The sequence below is a fragment of the Bombina bombina genome, chromosome 4 (assembly GCF_027579735.1).
Source record: "Bombina bombina isolate aBomBom1 chromosome 4, aBomBom1.pri, whole genome shotgun sequence".
NCBI lineage: Eukaryota > Metazoa > Chordata > Amphibia > Anura > Bombinatoridae > Bombina > Bombina bombina.
Window position 1 is genome coordinate 687,382,479 of NC_069502.1, and position 24,464 is coordinate 687,406,942.

General features: G+C 38.4%; 1 protein-coding gene across 1 annotated transcript; it reads left to right on the top strand.

Moving 5' to 3' along the window:
* Positions 1-5,266: 5,266 nt before the first annotated feature.
* On the top strand, positions 5,267-6,250 carry GPR6 (G protein-coupled receptor 6). Its single transcript, XM_053709145.1, has one exon. The coding sequence runs from the start codon at positions 5,267-5,269 to the stop codon at positions 6,248-6,250; it is 984 nt and encodes a 327-aa protein (XP_053565120.1).
* Positions 6,251-24,464: the final 18,214 nt, after the last annotated feature.

The window sequence follows — 24,464 nt, forward strand, 5'->3', positions numbered from 1 at the left end:
AGTTGGGAGTGCCAGTAGCAACGGAAAAGTCGGAGGGGCCGGGTACGAGGCTGGTTTTCCTGGGTATCATGATAGATTCCGCAAAGGGGCAATGCGAGCTCCCTGCGGATAAGATTGAGAAGGCGAGACATATGATAAAAACGATGTTGAAAAGGAATAAGGTGACTCTTAGAGAAATGCAGAGATTGCTGGGGGTTTTGAATTTTGCGTGCCGGGTAATACCGGTGGGTAGATTATTTAAAAGAAGGTTGGAAATGGGGACAAAAGGGGCAAAGCTGCCCGAGCATATGGTGCGCGTCAATAAGGAAATGAAGGAAGACCTCAGAGTGTGGGAGGCATTTTTAGATGAATTTAATGGTATCAGGATATGGGAAGAGGCAAGGTCAGTGGAAGAATTGGAGTTGTTCACAGATGCAGCAGGCAGTGCGGGGTTTGGAGCGTATTTGCAAGGTAGATGGAGCGCGGGCGAATGGCCCGCAGATTGGAAGGAGAAAGGGTGGATAAAGAACATGACTTTGCTTGAATTGTTTCCCATTATAGTAGCGATAGAGCTGTGGGGCCATGTATTAGAGAACAAAAGAATCATCTGTTGGTCCGATAATAAGGCAGTAGTGGATGTAATGAATAATTTGTCGTCATCATCTAACCCGGTTATTAAGTATTTGAGATATTTTGTATTAAAGTGCCTTAAGCACAATATTTGTTTTAAAGCACAGCATATACCAGGGTACAGGAATATTGTAGCAGACGCACTGTCAAGGTTTAAATGGGAAATATTTAGGAAGGTGGCTCCAAGGGCAAGGAAGGAAGGTGAACCCTGCCCTGTTCTTCTTTGGCAGATTGGCAGCAAATAGACGGAATCAGGGAGATGGTAGAGAAGTCCGTGGCGCCAAAAACGTGGGCCGTATACAAGAAGTATTGGGAGCGGTGGTGCGAATTTAACAAGATTATAGGTCGCGAGGAAGAAACGGTTTTTCTAGAATGGCTATGGGTATTGAAGCAAGGGGGGGTGAAGAAAGGGCAGTTGGGCACAGTACTGGCGGGGGTGTCGTATTTTTCGCAGTTATATGGGAGAAAGGATATAACAAAGAGATTTGTGGTAAGGAAAGTATTCAAGGGGTGGAGCGTAGGAGAGAAGAAGCAAGGCGATAGAAGGGAGCCGATAACAGAGGATAGGTTGGCGGAAATGTTAGCAGTGCTCAGCAAAGTATGTTTCAATGACGATGAGGCATTGGTATTCAGGGTAGCTTTCTCTTTGGCTTTCCATGGGGCATTGCGCATAGGGGAATTGCTGGCGAGGAATAGGAAAGACGTGGGCGGTGGTGTAAGGCGAGAAGATGTGAAATGGGGCGTGCGAGCAGTGCTAGTTTTAATTCGGAAATCAAAAACAGATACGGAAGGAAAAGGGGTATGGGTGTCAATGGGGAGGACAGGTGGCGCGACTTGCCCGGTGGCAGCAGTAAGGGATTATGAGCTAACAGCAAGGGCAGAGGGCCCGCAATTTGTTAGGCATAGGGACGGATCCGGCGTCACGGGTTTTCAGTTTAGGAAGGTATTGGAAAGAACGGTAGAAAGACTGGGTTGGTCAGATGCATACTATGCGCCGCACTCATTCAGAATAGGGGCAGCAACCAGTGCGGCATCTAGAGGATGTTCGATCGAGCAGATTAAAAAAATGGGAAGGTGGAAATCAGCAGCATACAAGTCCTACATCAGGCCAAAAGGGGGCGTTTGATTGCGATTAGGGATGCGAAGTCATGGCGCCAACCGGAATGAATTTAATTCTCCATTTTTCTTTGTGATTTGTTACAGGAAGAGCACTAAGGATATGGGTGGTAGGGCATTCATACGTATACTGGGCGCAAGTTAGGGCTGCGACATTGGCAAAAGGGACACATTTGGGATTTAGATACACCGAAGCCAGTGTTAGGTGGATAGGAAAGAGAGGAATGAGGTGGGAAGAGTTGGTAAGCACAATACAGCAGGCAAGGCAGAGATGGGGGCGCCCGGACGTAATGATAATACATTTAGGAGGGAATGATATTGGAGCATACCCTCTGAGGGAACTGGAAGAAAGTATAAAAAGTGTAATGGGGTGGTTGGCGATAACATGGCAAGGAGTAAAGATAGTATGGTCAAACATAATATCAAGGTTGGTTTGGAGGAACACTGACACGCAGAGAGCGGGCTACAGAGCAAGGAGGAAGATTAATTTGGTAGCGGCAAAAGCAGTCAGGGGGATAGGTGGAGCGGTGCTGGAGCACCCATTGTTGGCGGCAAAAAGGGAAGAGATATTCAGGCGCGACGGAGTTCACCTGAACGAGGCCGGTAATGACCAGTTTTTGGAGGACATCAGGAGAATGTTGGAGGAAATGATCAAGGTAAGGAAAGGTCACGGGAAAAGTTTAAAGGTGTTTGGCAGAAAGAGTATTTCTTTGTTGGCGGTGAAATCGGGATCTGGCACGTAGGCAGGGCTTGCGAGGGGCGGAGGGGATCCTGTAGCATACCCAGTCTAAGTCGTGATTCGGTGGTCTAGCTAAAGGCTGGTATATGCTGCAGGTTCGCTCCTCCCCTTTTGCTCTGCCACAGGGGGGGTTTGTGGTCCCCCCCCCTGACACGTGGGATCCAAGTTCAGGTTATGCAAATGCTGACGCATTTTTGAGTGTTATGTTGATTAAGGGTATGTTATTACCCAGGGTATGTTATTACCCAGGGTATGTTATTACCCAGGGTATGTTATTACCCAGTGAGAAATTTTTTGAATTTAAATTAAATTATTAAATGTGACCTTTCCATATTTAGCCAAACTCCTGTGTTGTGTCATTATTTCAGGTTGCCAGAATGGCAGAAGTGGTAATAGATGGTGGTGTTCAAAAAGTGGGTCAATTGGGTGTAAAGTATATGGAAGCTAAATGGAGCCTCTAAGACCTTAAAAAGAGCGCAGGGATTGCATGAGAACGGAGCGGCATAAGGGCTGGGCTCCTGGCTGGAAGGACAGGGGGGAAGGGAGAAGAGGGGGGGGGGGGGGGGGGGAAGAAGGAGTTAGGTTAGAGAATAGGGAAGTAGAAGATAAGAATGAGAGGAGGGACTGAAGAGCAAGAGATAGAAGAGGGGGGTTGGAAAAGGTACATATAAGGGGAACAACAGGAAGTGGCTTCAGTACTAACCTTTTTTGTTTCCCTCCCACCCTCCCTAGATGCAAGAGAGCAGTAAAGACAACTACGCGGAGAGGTCACAACCAGAGATATCGAGAGAAATTGGCATGGTTAGGGGCACGATGTCAGCTACTTAGTTGGATCGCAGTAAGACCGCCCGTGCCCCCTAATAAGGGGATCGAGAGAGCTGCAGCTGGAAGCTAGCGGGTGACTCGAGCGGTCTAAGCTAGCCGAAAGCGTTAAGATAAGCAAGCAGCCACATAGGAGAAAGTTGATAAGTTGTTGCGGTGAAATCGGGATCTGGCACGTAGGCAGGGCTTGCGAGGGGCGGAGGGGATCCTGTAGCATACCCAGTCTAAGTCGTGATTCGGTGGTCTAGCTAAAGGCTGGTATATGCTGCAGGTTCGCTCCTCCCCTTTTGCTCTGCCACAGGGGGGGTTTGTGGTCCCCCCCCCTGACACGTGGGATCCAAGTTCAGGTTATGCAAATGCTGACGCATTTTTGAGTGTTATGTTGATTAAGGGTATGTTATTACCCAGGGTATGTTATTACCCAGGGTATGTTATTACCCAGGGTATGTTATTACCCAGTGAGAAATTTTTTGAATTTAAATTAAATTATTAAATGTGACCTTTCCATATTTAGCCAAACTCCTGTGTTGTGTCATTATTTCAGGTTGCCAGAATGGCAGAAGTGGTAATAGATGGTGGTGTTCAAAAAGTGGGTCAATTGGGTGTAAAGTATATGGAAGCTAAATGGAGCCTCTAAGACCTTAATAACCAAGTGAGTAACTCAGTGGTATACTTAATTTATTCCTCACTTCGAATAGCTCAACATTAAACATTATGGGATACAACACAATCATTTAGCAAAACGTATCAAATGATTTATTTTCAAGACTTCCTCTACGATTTAATGGTGATTTTTCTTTAGAAAATCATTATATACGTGTGTTTTTTACTGATTGTGATCTAGCCTTATGTTTCAGTTAAAATGAGATATTAAATGGTCTAGCAGATAACTTCAAAATAATGGTAACACTGTAAAGATACAGTGTATATGTTTTTCTATTGATACTCCTATTACCCCATAATGTAAAATACTTTAAAATAAACACATCATCCATTGCATTGTGTTTAACTAAGAGCTTACAGTATATCCTTATACATTGGTGCATCACCTTGGTTTGCAGATGTTGACATTGTGGAGGGTTATTATTATCACTATATTCTATGACATATGAACAACGTTAGTTGCAATGGTGAGCCAGTAGTCCTATACTAGTTGGCTGCTTTGGACGTCAAGGACTGAAGTCATTACCTGGTTTCTTGGCGTGCTGCACTGCTGCTAACACAAAAGAAGGAATAGCTTTCTCAGCACCAGACACACTCAGTGCTTATCCAGTGCCTGCCAGTCCCATTTCTGTCATATGCTCCTCCTACTTATCTCTGCCCACCCAGCCGACCAAGATACAGTCAGCTTGTACAGTACTATTATCGCCACAATAGCCTCTGCTTGCATGACTGCTGCAGGTCCATTCGCTCTCCTTTGATGTAGATGTGTGAGAGAGATAGCATCATTACTTGATACCAAGCCTATTTTTATGTGATCTGCTTCACACCAGCACTGGCTCAGTTTACAGGACCTATGAAATGCCTTGCTAAGCCTTGTCAAAGGTAAGAATACATTTTATTTTGACCAGAATAACACAGAAAAAAAAACATATAAAAAAAATGAGCTGCCACTGATCAACTATGTTACTAAATAACCAAATTGCTTGTTAACGTTTCTGTGCAGATGATGTAAAAAATATTAAAATAATATATTAATCCCTGATATAATGATAATATGTTCATTATAGACTTAGTAACCTTTGTTTTCCTGATTTTTTTCTGCATGATACTTTTTGGTATATGAGATATATTTGCTTCTCAAGCAATGCGATTTCAGTATTCAGCACCTTGGACAGCGCACTAAATAAACGCGCTAGCCAGTCTGTAAGGTGCTGGTTTTCCCATAGTAATCCTATCTTTTTACTTATTTATTTATTCTTACATTATGCGCTGATCTCATGTGTTTTTTTCTGTTATAGGCACCCTTAGACTGGAGAGATGAATGAAAGCCTTAATGACAACGAAACAAGTTTTTCACTTCCCTGGATTCAGGCTGGTGACATTAATGCCACCCTGGAGCTATCTGCCTTTTTCTCTGTGTTTACCATCAACCCGTGGGATATTATGTTATGCATCTCAGGGACCATTATTGCCTGCGAAAATGCTATTGTGGTGGCTATCATCTTCTACACGCCAACATTAAGAACCCCTATGTTTGTGCTAATAGGGAGCTTGGCAACAGCCGATCTCCTAGCAGGATTTGGCTTAATCTTAAATTTTGTTTTTCAATATGTGATTCAGTCAGAGACCATAAGCCTTATCACCGTTGGATTTCTGGTTGCCTCCTTCACTGCTTCTGTAAGTAGTTTGCTAGCAATCACTGTTGATCGTTACCTCTCCTTGTACAATGCACTGACTTACTCCTCAGAGAAGACAATACTTTGGATACACCTAATGCTCATTGTAACGTGGGGGGTGTCCATATGTCTAGGACTACTACCCGTCCTTGGTTGGAACTGTATAGACGATTACTCATCATGCAGCATTGTCAAACCTTTGACCAAAACTAATGTGACACTCTTAGCCACCTCTTTCTTTTTAATATTTATTTTAATGCTTCATCTTTACATCAAAATTTGCAAAATAGTGTGCAGACACGCTCACCAGATAGCTCTACAACAACATTTCCTGACAGCCTCTCATTATGTGGCAACCAAAAAAGGAGTATCAACTTTGGCCATTATACTTGGAACTTTTGGGGCGAGTTGGTTGCCTTTTGCCATTTACTGTGTGGTTGGGGACATTGACTATCCCGCAGTTTATACGTATGCCACACTTCTCCCTGCCACTTACAATTCAATGATCAATCCTATTATTTACGCATTTAGAAACCAAGAAATACAGAGATCCATGTGGGTCCTTTTCTGTGGCTGCTTTCAATCCAAAGTGTCCTTTCGCTCCAGATCACCAAGTGATGTCTAAAAAGTGACTTTCCTACTTTACTGGACTGCACAACTGACAATCTATTTAATTAACAGTGCCTGTTATGGACTACTAGGTACATATCATTAAACTGTCGGAAAGAAAACAAAAACGTTAAAACATTAGCACTTTATATACGTTTGTATCTCTGGGAATGTATCTAAATATTTGGAGCTTGTATTTCGTATGGACAATGTGGTTGTACACAGAAAATGTAGATCACATTTGTGCAGTGGAGGCATTCCAAAATCTGCTTCATTATAGCACTTTAATTCTAGCTGCTGAACTGCCAAAACAGTGTTTCAGTTATTGAGGGCTGAATGAGATAGAATGTTGTATTTTTGCTGTTTGTGATAGTATATTTTGCGGCAAAATTGCTGACCACTTTTTGTACCCAACGAAATAAACTCGTTGAAATCTAGTTGCACTGTGAGTAGACTTTTTATTTAAAATGAATTTATGTTTAATATAAATACATATCTTTAGTTTTATATTTAATTTTACAGATACATTGTATTGAAGACATTCAATTTATATTGATAAATTGCATCCTCAAGTTGGTTACCTTATTTTTGTTTATACTACACAATCAACGTTATATTTTTGAAAATAAATTTATATTCTAAAGTCTTAAAACTATTAATGTTGCTAACATATGAACATATTGCAAAAAAAGGGTTATCATACAGCTTATTCTCTTAAATTGGCCTGCCTTTTCTTTATATAGATTGACAGGTTTTGACAGATCATAGTACATATTTTCTGAGTTTGTTATGGTTATCCCAGAGATTGCTGTTGACGTCAGTTTAGTTGCAGTGAAATGTATCCTTTCATTTAAAAATGGTACTGTGATCTGCATGAATACCTGATCAGAATACCATTAACACCCACACACACAACAATAAAACACCATGGCAGTTCTGCCCTTTCCAACTGCTGTGCATCTCCCTGCAGTTGTAATATCTTTGTGGCAACCAAAGTCATGGTTTTACCTTGTATAAATAAGGAACAATAGCTACTTCATTGTGCTTTATAAAATAATGCACAGTATATGGCTGTCGTAATTATGTTAACAGGTACACATACATTAAGGATTGCAGTTCTATTTTTGGATTGTACCTTGGTTTTTAAATAAGATATTAAAGGGACATTAAACCCAAACTTTTTCTTTCATGATTCAGATAGAGAATACAATTTTAAACAACATTCCAATTTACTTCTATTATCTAATTTGCTTCATTCTTTAGATATTCTTTGTTGAAGAAATAGCAATGCACATGGGTGAGCCAATCACACAAGGCATCTATGTGCAGCCACCAATCAGCAGCTACTGGGCCTAACTAGATATGCTTTTCAGAAAAGTATATCAAGAGAATGAAGCAAATTAGATAATAGAATTAAATTGGAATGTTGTTTAAAATGATATTTTCTATCTGAATCATGAAAGAAAAAAATTGGGTCTAATGTCCCTTTCAGATATATTTTACATTAGAGAAGGAGAGAAAGCAACATCATAAGGTATAAATATAGCTTTAATATTGTGTGAAATAAAAAAAAATGTATGTATATGGTATTTAAGGTCCATCACGCCAACTAATTTAAGCAAAATACACTAGGAAAGCAAAGGGTAAGTACAACTAGGCTAGCCACTAAGTATGTCTAATAACAAATCTCCGAAGGTTTTTAAATGCAGTTAAAACAGGGAAATGATCGTCCTTGGAATTAATTCCCATCTCTAAAAAGAAACATTAGAAATGTCTTTCCTGGAAAACAGATGAGCTGACTTTAGTTTTATGACTCCCATTAATATATAATTGACCTAAGTACACACTGTAGCCTCATGCTAGAAGTATTGAGTGCTAGAGTTTTACCACAGTTTACTTAGTAAAACCTCCAGCAGCTTGCAAAAAGGTATTGTAGTTGTCAGCTATAATTAATAATATTTAATCGTACAAAGCCAAATAGTTGTAATATAGCTTATCCCTTGTTTATTTTGTTTACAACTAGAGTTTAATTATATGTCTACACCAGTTCGATAATTACAAACAATTCAAATTTATTAAATTCCTCATCCGATGCATTGAACATGATATTATTTGTCTTATCAGAATACAGTCCCAGCCAATAAATATTTGTGTATCATGATAATATAAATAATATGTAGTGTTGTAGAATTATACTGTACTCTATGGCCTAATAAAAGAAAGATACAGGAATAATGTTTGACCTGCTGTCTAAAGCAAAAGCACAATCAATCTCAAGTAATTTGCTGTTTCACACAAGGTATAGCCCATTTAAAGGGACGGTCTAGTATAAATTAAACTTTCATTATTCAGATAGGACTTTTAATTTTAATCAACTTTCCAATTTACTTTTATCATCAAATTTGCTTTTTTCTCTTGGTATTCTTAGTTTTATTCTAAACATAGGTAGGCTCATATGCTAATTTCTAAGCCTTTGAGGGCTACCTCTTATCACAGGCTTTTTAAATCTCTTTTCAACACAAAGAGACAGAAAGTACACGTGGGCCATATAGATAACACAGTGTTCAGGCACAGGGGGTTATTTAAGATCTAGCACAAAACAATGCTAAATTTAAGACAATAGATAATAAACAGTCACAGTCATGTGATCAGGGGGATGGAAGAAGGTTCCTAGATACAAGGTAATCACAGAGGTAAAAAGTATATTAATATAACTGTGATGGTTATGCAAAACCGGGGAATGGGTAATAAAGGGATTATCTATCTTTTAAAACAATAACAATTCTATGGTAGACTGTCCCTTTAAGTACTTCCAAATACATCTCCCCAAATAAATCTATTATGTATCACCATAAAGCATACTCTGCCAGACGCCAACGATATATACAATTGGAAAAAAAATGTAATTGAAGATGTGTTTGTTATAATAAAGCATGCATATTGACTAATAAGCAAACAAAAAAAAAAACAAAAAAAAAAAAAACCGTTAGCAGAAATAACCAATTGGTTGCAAAAATAAGCTGTAACTTCACGTGATGCAAGCTGAGGTCTCTTTGACAAAGTAGTTATTAAAGGAAAACCAATTTTTTTCTTTCATGATTCAGATAGAGCATTCAATTTTAAGCAACTTTCTAATTTACTCCTATTATCAATTTTTCCACATTCTCTTGGTATCTTTATTTGAAAAGCAGGAATGTAAGCTTAGGAGCCGGCCCATTTTTGGTTCAACACCTGCGTAGCGCTTGCTGTTTAGCCACTAATCAGCAAGCACTACCCAGGTGCTGAACAAAAAATTGGCCGTCTCTTAAGCTTATTAAGATAATTTGTCAGAAACACAAAACAATTTTTTTTCTTTCTCATCTCTTGACAATAGCTGTTGTCAAGGCCATTTAAATGGGTTTAAACACTGAACAGTTAAAGGGATATTATACACAAATTGTCATATAACTGCATGTAATAGAAACTACTATAAAGAAGAATATACACAGATACTGATATAAAAATCCAGTATAAAACCATTTAAGAACTTATTTAGAACCTCTCCCAGTTTAGCACTGTTGATGAGGTGGGACTCCCCCCTCCCCTGCATATGAAAAGACTCATTATGTAAACAGGAGCCAGCAGTAATCTGTAGACTTCAGTCTACATCTGATACTTTGGGGCTTGGTTAGGAGTCTGAAAATCAGCACACAATCAGCAAAGAAAAATCTAGTGTACGTCCCTTTAAGTCATCTATTTACAATTTTGAATTAAATATAACGTTTCAGAATGTATCAGTAAATATACATATATTTATTGGTCCCTTCTCTATCACCCAGCAACATAAAATTCTTATTGCAATTTTTGTGAGTGTGTGTGTTTGGGGGTGTGTTTATGGGTGTATATATGTGTTTGTGTGTGTAGTACATGTATATATATTTATGTGTTTGTGTGTGTGTGGGCGTGTGATGTGTGTATATGTGTATGTGTATTTATATATATTTGTGTGTATGTGTGTGTGGTGTTTGAGTAGAGACAGAAAAAGTGTGCGTGTGGTATGTGTCTGTATATATGTGTATGTGTGTTTGTATATTTATGTGTGTGAATGTGGGTTTGTGTGTGTATGTGAGTAGAGAGAGAGAAAAAGAAAGAGTGAAAGACAGAAAAAAGAGTGAGATAGAGAAAGGATTGGATATATAAAGCATTCAGGATTTCATCAGAGAAAATTTTGTAAGCTTCAATTTGCCAACATTAGCGAAAAAAGTGGCATAAACTGTGACCACTATACACCCACTCATGTTTTTAACATCTGATTAAAGGAGCAAAAGGCCTCTGCTTAGAGAATAATGCTTTCACGTGTGTACAGCCAGGAACAGTAGAAACCATTTAATTAATGTATGTTTTCTGCAGCACTTTGGCAGAAGATGAGATGTATATATGTGTGCTTAACAACACCATTACAGATAAAAGTAACAGAAAAAAAACCTGTGAAACACAATTAACAACTTAGTATAAATTGGAACAAAGATACATGGTTTTTACTTTTTTGGAGAATAAAAAGTTCAGACGTCTCACCTCACTGAACTGTATCTATAACTGCATGTGTGAAATTGTGATCTCTCAGTAGCTTTCAGGCCATGTGTCAGAGAAGTCTGATGAAGGCTGGAGAATATTCTAGCTGTGTACTAGGTGAAAACATATTTCAAACAGAAAATACATTAATACTGTAAATAAATTTAGCACATAGCTCATTGTATTGCCAGCAAGGTGATCATGATGATGCAGATTTACTTCAAACAAAATAATTTGTGAAATAAAAGAACTGTTAATTTTCTTTATCATTTTTAGAAATAAATATAATGAATATATCTAATGAATGATAACAATAATTTATAAATATAGACGTTGGTCAATTATAAAAATATATATATATATAATTAAAGGGAACGGGCGTAACTATAATGGTCTCAGAAATCTTAAGTGAGACTGGGCCGCTAACCCATTGACCCTTCACTGTCCTGCACTGCTGACTGATAGATCATATTTATTTAGTAATTTTTACTGAGTTGGAGCTGATTACTGCAGTTGCTAAGGATATGGGAACTGCTAGGGACAGCCTAGGCCTTGTTTCTCAACAGCCGGGCTACGGCCCAGTACCAGGCCTTGACAGCCCTCCTGGTAGGCCACAACCGGAAATGCCCCTTCTGCAAGCTGTGACAGGCCTGCCGCTCCACATAAGAAATACTGGGCAGGCCTGTCAGAGTGCCTGTGCACATGTGTGTGTGCACTGTGCACATATAGCAGCAGTTCAGTGGAAAGACAGTGTGGGACAAGGAGCAGATAGGACTGGACCTGGGCACCACAATTAAATGATATCAGCCCACTGATACTAATGAATGTATATATTTTCTTCCTCCACTTACACCAATGCATTTTATATATACCTAAAGCCCATGTACAATAGCCATTTCTTGTAGTACAGTGGTCCCACCTCTTGCTCTCCCCCCTCTCTCCCTCTCTTTTGCTCTCTCACTCTGCCCCCTCTCTTTTGCTCTCTCTATCCCCCCTTCTCTTTTGCTCTTTTTCTCTCCCCCCTCTGTCTCCCACCTCTCTTTTACTCTTCATACCCCCTCTCTTTTGCTCTCTTCTCCCTCTTTTTGCTCTCTCTCTCTCCCCCCTATTTTGCTCTCTCTCTCTCTCCCCCCACTCTTTTGTTCTCCCCCACTCTTTTGCTCTCTCTCCCCTTTCTTTTGCTCTCTCTCTCCCCGCTCTTTTTCTCTCTCTTCCCTCTCTTTTGCTCTCTCTCCCCCTCTCTTTTGCTCTCTCTCCCCCCCTCTCTTTTGCTCTCTCTTTCCCCCCCTCTCTTTTGCTCTCTCTCTCCCCCTCTCTTTTGCTCTATTTCTGTCCCCGTCTCTTTCCCTCTGCCCCCTCTCTTTTGCTCTCTCTCTCCCCCTCTCTTTTGTTCTCTCTCTCTCTCCCCTCTCTTTTGCTCTTTCTCTCCCCCCTCTCTTTTGCTCTCTTCCTCCCCCTCTCTCTCTCCCTCTCCCCCTGTCTTTTGCTCTCTCACCCCTTCTCTTTTGCTCTCTCCCCCTCTCTTTTTCTCTCTCTCTCTCCCCCCCTCTCTTTTGCTCTCCCCCTCTATTTTGCTCTCTCTCCCCTCTCTTTTGCTCTCTCTCTCCCCCCTCTTTTGTTCTCTCTCCCCTCTCTTTTGCTCTCTCTCCCCCATCTTTTGCTCTCTCTCCCATCTCTTTTGCTCTCTCTCTCTCCCCCCTCGTTTGCTCCCTCTCTCCCCCTCTTTTGCCCTCCCCCCTTTGCACTCTCTCCCCCCTTTTGCACTCTCTCCCCCTTTTTTGCTCTCCCCCCTCTCTTTTGCTCCCTCTCCCCCTCTTTTGCTCTCTCTCCCCTCTCTTTTGCTCTCTCTCCCACCTCTTTTGCTCTCTCTCCTCCTCTTTTGCTCCCCCTCTATTGCGCTCTCAGGCCATGCCCACTCCCGCCGACCATGCCCAACCGACCCGTTCTCGCCGGCCACGCCCCATCACGGCACTCCTGCCGACCATGCCCCCTCATCACCGCTACTCCGCTTGACCATGCCCTGGCCACGCCCCCCCACAATGGCCGCTTCTGCACACCCTCTCTGCTCTGCTGTCAGATCCTAAAGGCCAGGTATGTTTGTCCTCGTGCAGTCTCTACTGCGCATGACTGCATTGGACAAACAAACTTGGCCTTTTATTATATAGGATTTATATATTTTTAATATACAAATAAATCAGCACTACAAGATAATTACGAGTAATTCATATATAAAAAAGTGTTTTACTGATACATACACTGTTTCAAGTGCACAGTAGTGGTACAAAATGTGTATAAAGACAAAAGACCACTTTTTCCAGCAACATATTATTTACTCTGCATAATATTAAATAACGCCAGGAGCAAGCAGAACGATCAATGGCACACTTATAAAATAAATATATACATCAAACATAAGCAACATCCTGACAGAAGGCAGATATGGAGAGTGAGTAGTACAATTATCTTGCCAACATGAGAAATAGTTTAAGTAAAGCAGTCCAGTGCTTATATTGAAAGCCAACCAAAATAGGCAGGTATTTGTAATCCAATACTGGTAAAGGGATTATAATAGGTGAAGTGAAACTGCCCAAACAAAGCTCACCGAGTGGCCCCCAGGTAAATCAACACCTTGAAGTATTTTCAGCAAAATATACTGAAAAAATGGCTCCAACGGATAAGTAGAAATGCCAATAAACGTACCTTCAAATGAATCCTTCAGTGAAATACCCAAGATCATACAGATAATTCATGTACCACAGCCCGGGAAGCACTTACAAAACAAGCCGCCAATTCTGACATACTGTGTATGCAGGGCTCTTCAGTGGTTACCACACTGCAAATACCTGTATTTGGGGTTAACCAAGGATTTCCAGAATGGATTCCTCCATGTAGGGATACTTCACAGGATACAACCTGGGGGTAGCGGCACTTCACACACTTGGCAGGGGACCAGCAAAAAGGCACATCAGTGACCAGCATGCCTTCCAACTCTCACTCCAAAATGCCTCCTGGAAAGGAACCAGTGGTGTGCAGCTATCAGCACCATCGGCAAAAACAAACAGTTACGTGCGTTTCAACCGTGCAACATATGGGCTTCTTCCGGCTAATGTCTGATCATAGCAAACTCCATGATTTTAATTTTTTTTTTACTCTGCCTTCATTGAATATAATTGTCAATCGGATATGTTGCTGAATTATATAATGAATGGTATATTTACACAATAGTTACAAAGATTGTTTCAAAATGTATTTATAAAAGGATCCTTAAGGTGACAGCATAGAGAGAATCTCAATTTCATACAGAGTGATCACACAGCGTTTAATGCTGACTATAGCCCTTAGGGAACAGATTATGGCTATTGGGAACCCAAAAGGGGGCGAGTTTTATTTCATTCAAGTGGAGAAGGCTCAAAGACAAATCTAGTCAGAGTACTCAATTTTGAGTATTTCATATGGATTCACTCAAAATTAGCCCAGCAGGTTATAACACATAATATTTAGTCAGTGTAGTCACCTTTACATCAAACAAGGTTAACCCTTTGAACGGCTAGCAAACTAGAATAGGAGAGAAGGAAGCACACAACTATAGATGACATAATTGTTATTGTACAAAAGCCCACTAGTGTATGTACATAGGGCTATTAATTAGACTTCAAGAAAGGGTGCAAAATTAATTTCCTGGACTGTGGTACATGTATGATCTTACAGGGATTCCACTGAAGGTTTCATTTGAAGGTACATTTATTGGCATTTCTACTTATCCATTGGAGCCATTTTATCAGTATATATTGCTGAAAATACTTCATGGTGTTGATTTACCTGGGGAGGCCACTCGATGAGCCTTGTTTGGGCAGTTTCACTTCACCTATTTGCAATCCCTTTACCAGTATTGGATTACAAATACCTGCCTATTTTGGTTGGCTTTCAATATCAGCACTGGACCTCTTTACTTAAACTATTTCTCATGTTGGCAAAATAATTGTACTACTTACTCTCCATATCTTGAAATAGACAAGAACAATTTAGTAGCACCAAGCATGGTTAGTGTTAAAAATTAATACATTTTATTTCAACTTTCGTAAAAACGAATGGGTTGCACACAACCCTGGGTAAAACTCAAGAAAGGGTTACAAGAAAATTAGTGCATAGGCTGACATGTTTCGGCGTTAAGCCATACTCCAAGCCTTGTGTAAAACATTTCACACTGAAAACATTAAAAGCAATTACCAGTGAACCAATAGGTCAAGAGGCACACACCTCCAATAGCAAAGAACAATCGGTAGCCCCAATTTACATGGGTCCCCCCTGTGTTTGGACACTCAGTGTTTTGATGTATGTAAACGAATGATTCACCTCTCATGGTTAATACCAACTAAATTACGGGTCAGATACTCATTGCATGTGCAAAGAAAAACCCTCAATCTGGTACTTAGTGGGGTCTGTATATATTGCCTTGATAAGCAAATGGGTATAACCTTGGAGGGATTCAAAAACTTGCACATCACAGTGTTCCTGAAAATCTAAATGTGGATTGTCCACACAATCCCCTGGGGGCCCTATGAGCCCCTGGCCCTGTTCATAGGGAATGGTATCCTGCCCCTCATTACATTTTTGATTGGTTTTAGAAGAAAAAATTTTCTTTGGAGTCAAACTTCTGATAAGGCCATTAACATCCAACAAAGTTCTAAAGATATTGATGTCATTTGTAGGTACAAATGTTAGGCCTAGATTCAGGACTTCAAATTCTGGTTTCTGATAGTTCTTGCTTTGATAGGTTGATTAAATTCCTTCACTGTATCGTCCCCTTCTCTGGCCTCTCCTGAGGGGGTAACGATTCTGTTCTCTCTGTTGGTACTGCGGTCCCTGATCTTCCCTCTGTTTGGAATTGGGGTCTTTGGTTTCCTCCCCCCTTCTATACTTAGATAATATTGCACTATACTCAGATTTGGCAAATTTAACTTTCTACTATTTATTATAGGTTGGGAACTTTCCTGGAAGAGGAATAACACGCCAGGGATATTAATAACGGGGACACTGGGAACATACAATGATTAGCTTATTAGATTATAAGTGTGTTTGCTAATGTGGCAACATATACAGCTCCCATTGAGCGCTAGCTTTGTGTGTTCCTTCTACCTACAATTAGTAACATTAGTAATATTACAATTCTTTTAGTAGTGGTAAGTGTATATCTTTGTACTTCTATATACAACTTTCCTGGTTTGTTTTACAATACAATTAGGGACACACACATTAGAGACATTGGGTTCTGACACATACATATGCGATATTTAGCGCATTTGCTTATCAAGGCAATATATACAGAGCCCACCAAGTACCAGATTGAGGGTTTTTCTTTACACATGCAATGAGTATCTGACCCGTAATTTAGTTGGTATTAACCATGAGAGGTGAATCATTAGTTTATATACATCTAAACACTGAGCTATCACAATCAGCTTGTTAAAGGGACAGTCAAGTCAAAATTTGTGATTCAGATAGGGCATTTAATTTACGTTTATCATCAAATTTGCTTTGTACTTTTGGTATTCTTTGTTGAAAGCTAAACCCAAGTAGGCTCAAATGCAAATTTCTAAGCCCATGAAGGCAGCTTCTTATTTCAGTGCATTTTGACAGTTTTTCACTGCTAGACAGTGTTAGTTCATGTGTGCCATATAGCTAACTTTGTGCTCACTCCTGTGGAGTTACCTATGAGTCAGCACTGATAAAATGCAAGTCTGCCAAAAGAACTGAAGTAAGGGGGCAGTCTGCAGAGGCTTAGATACAAGGTAATAAAAGTATATTAATATAACAGTGTTGGTTATGCAAAACTGGGGAATGGGCCATAAAGGGATTATCTATCTTTTTAAAGGGATAGTAAAGTCCAAATTAAACTTTCATGATTCAGATAGGGCATGTCATTTTATCATTACATTTGTTTTGTTCTTTTTGTATTCTTAGTTGAAAACTAAACGTAGGTGGGCTCATATGCTAATTTCTAAGCCCTTGAAGGCCGCCTCTTATCTGAATACACTTGACAGTTTTCACCGCTAGAGGGTGTTAGTTAATGTGTTTCATATAAATAATATTGTGCTCATGCATGTGGAGTTATTTAAGAGTCAGCACTAATTGCCTGAAATGCAGGTCTGTCAAAAGAACTGAAATAAGGAGGCCGTCTGCAGAAGATTAGATACAAGGTAATCACAGAGGTAACAAGTATATTAATATAACTGTGCTGGTTATGCAAAACTGGGGAATGGGTAATAAAGGGATTATCTATCTTTTTAAACAATAACATTTTTACTATACCTTTAAACAAAAAAAATCTGGAGTAAACTGTCTCTTTAAGCACATTCTCTGCACTTTTAGGGAAGCTTCAGACCATAAATATGTCATATGATTAATACTTCACAACTTTAAAGTTCTCATTTCAACACACACAAATTGCCATGTTTTAAACACACAGGTTTGTTAAAGGGGTGCTATCATTAAAACAGATTTCCCCTTAAAGTACCAGTAAATACAGTAGATTTACATAATCAACAAATGCTAACAAATGATAACTCAAAACGTGCAATAACACTTAAAGGGACAGTCTAGTCAAAAACTTTCATGAGTCAGATAGGGCATGCAATTTTAAACAACTTTTCAATTTACTTTTATCATCAAATTTGCTTTGTTCCCTTGGTGTTTTTTTAAAAAAAAGCTAAACCTAAATCGTTGAAAACCGCCTCTTAGCTCAGAGCATTTTAAAAGTTTTTCACAGTTAGACACTACTAGTTCATGTGTGTCATATAGATAACATTGTGCTCACTTCCATGGAGTTATATATGAGTCTGCGCTGATTGTCTAAACTGCATGTCTGTCAAAGTCACTGAGATAAGGGGCAGTCTACAGAGCCTTAGATACAAGGTGTTGGTTATGCAAAACTGGGGAATGGGTAATAAAAGGGATTATCTATTTTTTAAACAATAAACATTCTGGGGTAGACTGTCCCTTTAAGGCTCCATGTACTAAGCACTGAAAGCTGCTCCTGAGCCTTTGCGGGGCAGATTCGCATATGCGAGCCTGCTTCCCATAATGTAAGAAGCAGGGGTCATTAGACCGTTGCTCCTAACACTCTACGCCACCTCTGAGGTGGCGAGGAGAATTCACAGAGAGCGAGCAAGATCTTGGTGATTGACAAGTGAGATAAAGGGCGGGCTTTACATGCTGCGTGTACACTTGAGCGTGTAATGATGCATGCGGGCAGTGGATCCTGTTCGCCCACTGCCCGTACATAATGAAGGCGAGCGGACAACTTCTTGAGAATCCCCTTTCTCTGTCCCTGAACTTTATGTGTCTTACTCTGAGGACCACCTGGTGGCAAAATCACCTTCATATTATGCCTAATTTCTCACTCCTGTCTTAGTAGGCTTTACTCCCTTCATCCCTTACTTGTCACTTTGCCAACCCCTCAGGCCTCAGCTCATACCCATATTGCTAAACACGCTTCCCCTATTTTTAGGATAACCACTTGGACACTATCATGGAAACTTTTTTTTACAATATATATTTTTGTCACAATTTTGCATTCTTTTGGGTTCCCATTTTTGTTATTTGCGCAAATATATTCATTGCTACCAGTTGGGACTGTATAATGTGTATATAACAAATAAATTGATGTTATATTTTTTATTTATATTGATATCTCACTTTGCTCTTTACCCACCATATGAAGGTAACTTATAAAAAAAACTGTTTTAAAACATCTTATTTTTACATCTTAGATCTACAAACTGCGATATAAAAGCCCAACACTTAGACTCTGTTAAAGGAGGAAAAAGATCAGTACATTTCTGCAGCTGTTCATATCCTGCAATATCAGCATAAAGTAATACAGTATTTATTTTTAGCATAGTGCAATTTTGCAGAAAATAAATATAAAAATCTCTTTATCTAACTGTGGTTCATCTTTTAATGTATAATCTCCCATATGTTTTTTTTTTCTCCAAGGCAAAACTAAAGTGTAATTCAGATCTTTTGATCAGCTATAGTTATATCATTCTTGCCATCTCATTACAAAATAAAGAAGAAGGCCGGGACAGCACTGCATTAATAGGTACATTTACATATTTTATTTTATCTATTCATTTATGAGCTGCATTAAAAAAATATGTATTACCTATTCACACTGTAATGAAAATCATGCCTAAATGTTAGTGAACATTAGCGTTTTATGAACAGGCATATGTATGTGGATACTTTAGGTAACATATTTTTGCTTGTGAAAGTTCAACACACTAACATCTAAATTTTCACAGATCTTGGTTTATTGCACATTAAGAAATCCAGTCCAGCTGTTGATGGCCATATTCAGCATTCATATAATAACATAAAGTCTGAATGCACATGCCTAGACTAAATGATAGATATTTTAGTGTTCACTAGCCATAATATAGCCAATACGCTTATGTTAAAAGGACATTGTGGTTTAAATGTATGTTAACCATAAAAAGTAAGAAATAAAACAGGGCATTTTGAGTGCATTATTGTCCTTGTTTAAGGAGGTTATATATCCTTTATATAAGTCAAACGGCAAATAATTATTTTAATTACAAATATATGGCACCCTCAAGCAATATTTAGCTTAACACATATTTTAGCTGGATTGTATACTGAAGGTTCATTAGCTGAATGACACAGCTCAGATAGATGTATCAATGCCTACAGAACAGATGCCAACCTACAAAAAAACGCCTCCAACAAGTATAGTAAGAATGAAAAAAATAGCATAACAAAATGCTTTTAAATAAATAATGTGACACAGCTTCATACACCCCCCTTGTGCATGCAACCAAAAAATAGTCACAAATGCATGAATGCTGGTTACTGGATCTATCTATCTATCTATCTATCTATCTGTATATCTATCAATATATATCTATATATCTGCCTATCTATTATCTATCTATCAATCTATATATCTCTCTGCCTATCTATTATCTTGCTATCACCATCTATCTATTATCTATCTATCTATCTATTTATCTATTTGTCTGTCGATCTATCTACCTATCTGTCTATTTCTATCAATCTGTCTATTCATCCATCCATCATCTATCTATCTATCTATCTATCTATCTATCTATCATCTATTTATCTATCTATTATCTATGATCTATTATCTATACTTCTATCTCTCTATCTATCTATCATCTATGTATCTATTATCTATGATCTTTTATCTATCTATCTATCATCTATATATCTATCTATCTATTATCTATCATCTATCTGTCTGTCTATTTATACCTATCTGTCTATTTCAACATCTGTCTATCTATCTATCTATCTATCTATCTATCTATCTATCTATTATCTATCTATTTATCTATCTACCTATCATCTATTTATCTATCTATCTATCTATCTATCTATCTATCTATCTATCTATCTGCCTATCTATTATCTTTCTATTATTACCTATCTATCTAATCTATCCATCATCTATCATATATTTATCTATCTATTATATATGGTCTATTTATATCTATCTGTCTATTTTTACATCAATTTCTATATCTATCATCTATCTATCTATCTATCTATCTATCTATCTGCCTATCTATTATCTTTCTATCATTACCTATCTATCTAATCTATCTATCTATCTATCTATCATCTATCTATCTATCCATCTCTATCTATCATCTATTTATATATCTATAATCTATGATCTATTCTCTATTTATCGGTCTGTCTATCATCTATTTATCTATCATCTGTCTGTCTATATATATATGTCTATTTATATCTGTCTATTTTTACATCTATCTATTTATTTCTATATCTATCTTTCTACCTATATTTCTGCCTGCCTATCAATCATCTGTCTATCTATCAATCTATCTATTATCTATCTATCATCTATCAGTCTATTTCTATCTGTCTATTTCTACATCTATCTGTTATATTTCTATCTATCTATCTATTATCTTTCTATCATTACCTATCTATCTAATCTATCTATTATCTTTCTTTTTCTCTCTTTATCTATCTATCTATCATATATATCCATCATCTATCTATCATCTATTATCTATCTATCCGTACGTCTGTCTGTCTATTTATATCTATCTGCCTATTTTTACATTTATCTATTTCTATATCTATCTTTCTGTCTGCCTATCAATCATCTATCTGTCTGCCTTTCTATCTATCTATCTATCTATCTATCTATTATCTATCTATTTCTACATCTATCTATCTATCTATCTATCTATCATCTATTTAGCTATCTATAATTTATTTAGCTATCTATTTGCCTATCTATTATCTTTCTATCTATCATCTATCTATCCATCACCTATCATATATTTATCTATCTATTTTCTATGATCTATTATCTACCTATCTATCCATCTGTCTGTCTGTCTGTCATCTATTTATCTATCATCTATCTGTCTATTTATATCTATCTGTCTATTTTTACATCTATTTCTATATCTATCTATCTGTCTGCCTATCAATTATCTATCTATCTGTCTGCCTATCAATTATCTTTCTATCTATCTATCTATCTATCTATCTATCTGTCTGTCTAACTATCTCATACAAAAAAACAAACACATGGCCAAAGACTGAAGGAGGGGGCGTGAAGTGAATGCATCTTTCTTTCTCCTGTGCAATTCTCCATCACCTTTCTGGTAACTAATTACCATTTTCACTCCTTCCTCCCCCACATACTCCTCCACAAACTGTTCACTGGTGTTCCTTAAAGGGAAGGAAAATTATCTTGATTGCAGAGACAGATGTGATTATATTTTCCAAAGCTGCTTCCAATGTATTTATTTTTCCTATGCTGGTATACAAATACAATTCCATTTTCTTAGTTCAATAGCTCCCTACTCTTTTGGGACAAGCTTTGCCGCTTCATTCACTTTCTTTGCTTGCATATTTAGCGATTTCGTTCACACACAAACACTGCTAGAAGTAATCTTTTTGCACCCATATTACAAGTTGAATGTAAAATGTTTTCACTCGAGCGAAAGCCAATCTCAACCGCATTAATTTCTTCTTCAACACAGAATTTAACAGAGCGTGCAAACTAAAAAAAAATGAACACTTATTGCTCACATGCTAACCGGACACCGCGTTAGACCTACATCGCTCTGGAAAGGAAGACTGTTATAATAAAAATGTCCAAGCGTAGGACTTCCGGTGGGCGGACCTAGAAGATGGCAGCAAAACTTTTTAGCTCTGCAGAAACCCTCGTCTAATATCTGCAAATTTGCCATGTTTCTACGCCATCTGCATCTCCCTTGACAGACAGGCTGTCCGGGAACCTTTAGCAGATAGAAGCCTCTCCAACTCTTCTTCCCTGGAAGTCAATTTACTAAAATAAAATCCTAAGGGATTGCTGAACAATGGACTCAGCAAGGGACATTGCTAACCAGATATGCTCTATCTTTCAGCCTAAGTTTGAGCAGCTGTTTCTAAGTTATGAAAGATTAAGCGATGCTATTCAGGCAACTGAGAGACCGTGCCCCACAAGGCTTGATGCTGTACACAGGACAATAACACCGCTACTGGTAACCTCCTTGTGGCCCGTTAGAACAGCCTCTCAATATTGACAACTATCAGAATGTGATTCCCAGCACGATACCACATGGACAGCTAGCGCACAGCCTGATGTCGGCCAAAGCAGAGTTACACCTCGCACTGAAGCTACATGCAGTGGATCGGAGCCTAAATCAGGAGATTACATTCTAGACTTCCCTGTTGTGGAGCCGATTACAACACCAGAGGAGAGCTCGCAAATATCGTTGCCGGTCCACCCGATAACTATTACAGCCCCAGACCTGGATTTCAGATCAGATCGCAAAGAAGAAGTCACTTACATCTCAGACTGCTTTGTACTGGCCAAGTGGGAATTTTTTGAAACGGAGCACTTGCCTATCAATGCTAGGGTGAACCAACATGGTCATCTTACAGACAGAATCCGCACCATGCCTACACAGGAATTCTACCAGTTTGATAAGGACAGGCTTCTTAGCATGGAAAAGACATACTCCATCAGAAAATAGCATGATGCAATGCTGCAAGGCTCCTACAGTTACCGTCCTCTGCAAACAAGCCACATTCCTCAGCGACATGGATGTCAGGCTCCAGCCCGTGTCGGAGTCGAGTAATTTATCTATTGCTAGGGACGTGTGTGAGCTGCATGTTGAAATACCCTTGCCACTTGGTAGATTAACACTTAACATTATCGCTGGATCTATATTGGAGACTGTTTACCATTAGTTTTTAGCCCTGTTGGACTTTATTCACTGTTTGTTTATTACATTTGTTTATTTGCAACAGCACATGATGAGAATGAAGTTCTAGATAATCTACTATTCTACCTACCATGCGCATCTTTGTTTGACAGGGAAACAGTATTTTTTGTTAATAGTCGGGCAGGGTGCCCCCCTCAGCCACTCAGCCACTATAGAGCTGTGCAGGACTAACTAACAAGATCCACTTTTGAAAGCTTGCTGTTTTGTGCCTTATTTTATTGTTTACAGCTATAAGATTCTATTTGACTAGTGCCTAATCTACTGACATACTAGTGATTCTCTTTGGTTATTTGATGTGTGCAGTGCCTTGACACGCCTTTCTTAATATCTTCTATGGCAGTAGAATATTACTCACTTGCCTGCTGCACTTGTAGGTCCACCCCATCTGCAGCAGCCATTATACTGCTGATGATACAAAGTTCAAGTTAAGCCGTCACTATCCCACTTTGAGCATATCCATATATTTAAGTCTGCAAAAAGTTTTTTTGATCTATACAGTATCAGCAGTACCTCTTTTGCTATCTCTTACTGCATATAGTTAATCCAAGATTGGGAAAATAAATGAGCGCTCCAAGCCCAGAAATATATAAAAAGTCAATTTTATTCCATACTTATTAAAACCATACAAAATAGAATAAAAAGTGGTAAGCACTATTGTGCAAAAAACAAGTTGAGGAACAGGTGCAAAAACAGCAAACGTTTCGTGCTCCACGCACTTGGTCACTGCTGATTGATACACCTGTTCAGTGCTCCTTTTATTACCTGGAATCCTTAAAGTGAAATCACAAATTTTATTAACCTGTATTTTGCCATTCTGTGGGGGAGCCTATGACAAGAAACATTTTTTTTATTTTCAATACACAAAATATTATATATAGATAAGCAAATTGATTCATGTTAAGAATTTAATTATTATGCCCAAGGAAAATATATCCTAAGTCAAATTTGATTATGTTTTACATTTTTTATCTCCTATAATTGGAAAATGTATACATATCATTCTATGAAACATTATTTCAAATATATATATAATCAAGGTCAATTCTCATATTCAGTTTAAACTAATAAATTATAGCATACACCTTGAACAGGTTGGTACTGTGATTTGCAGAGAATGAGCCTATGACAAGACACTGTAATGTACATAAATTTATTTTAGATAAATACATTGTAATTTTGTGTTAGCCTTATGTGGGAAACTAAAATTAAGATAGATGGGGAGATATTTTTATATCAAATACTGTTTTTTACTGTGAAGAAGACACAAGCATTACAACTATGAATAAGAGCAGATGACAAGAGCAATACCCTAAAATTAGAGATTATTGTTATTTAGTGAATAGATCTAAATCCCTTCTC

Bases quoted from the DNA above. Each gene is read 5' to 3' on its own strand.
- GPR6 (XM_053709145.1), top strand. From the start codon at position 5,267: ATGAATGAAAGCCTTAATGACAACGAAACAAGTTTTTCACTTCCCTGG.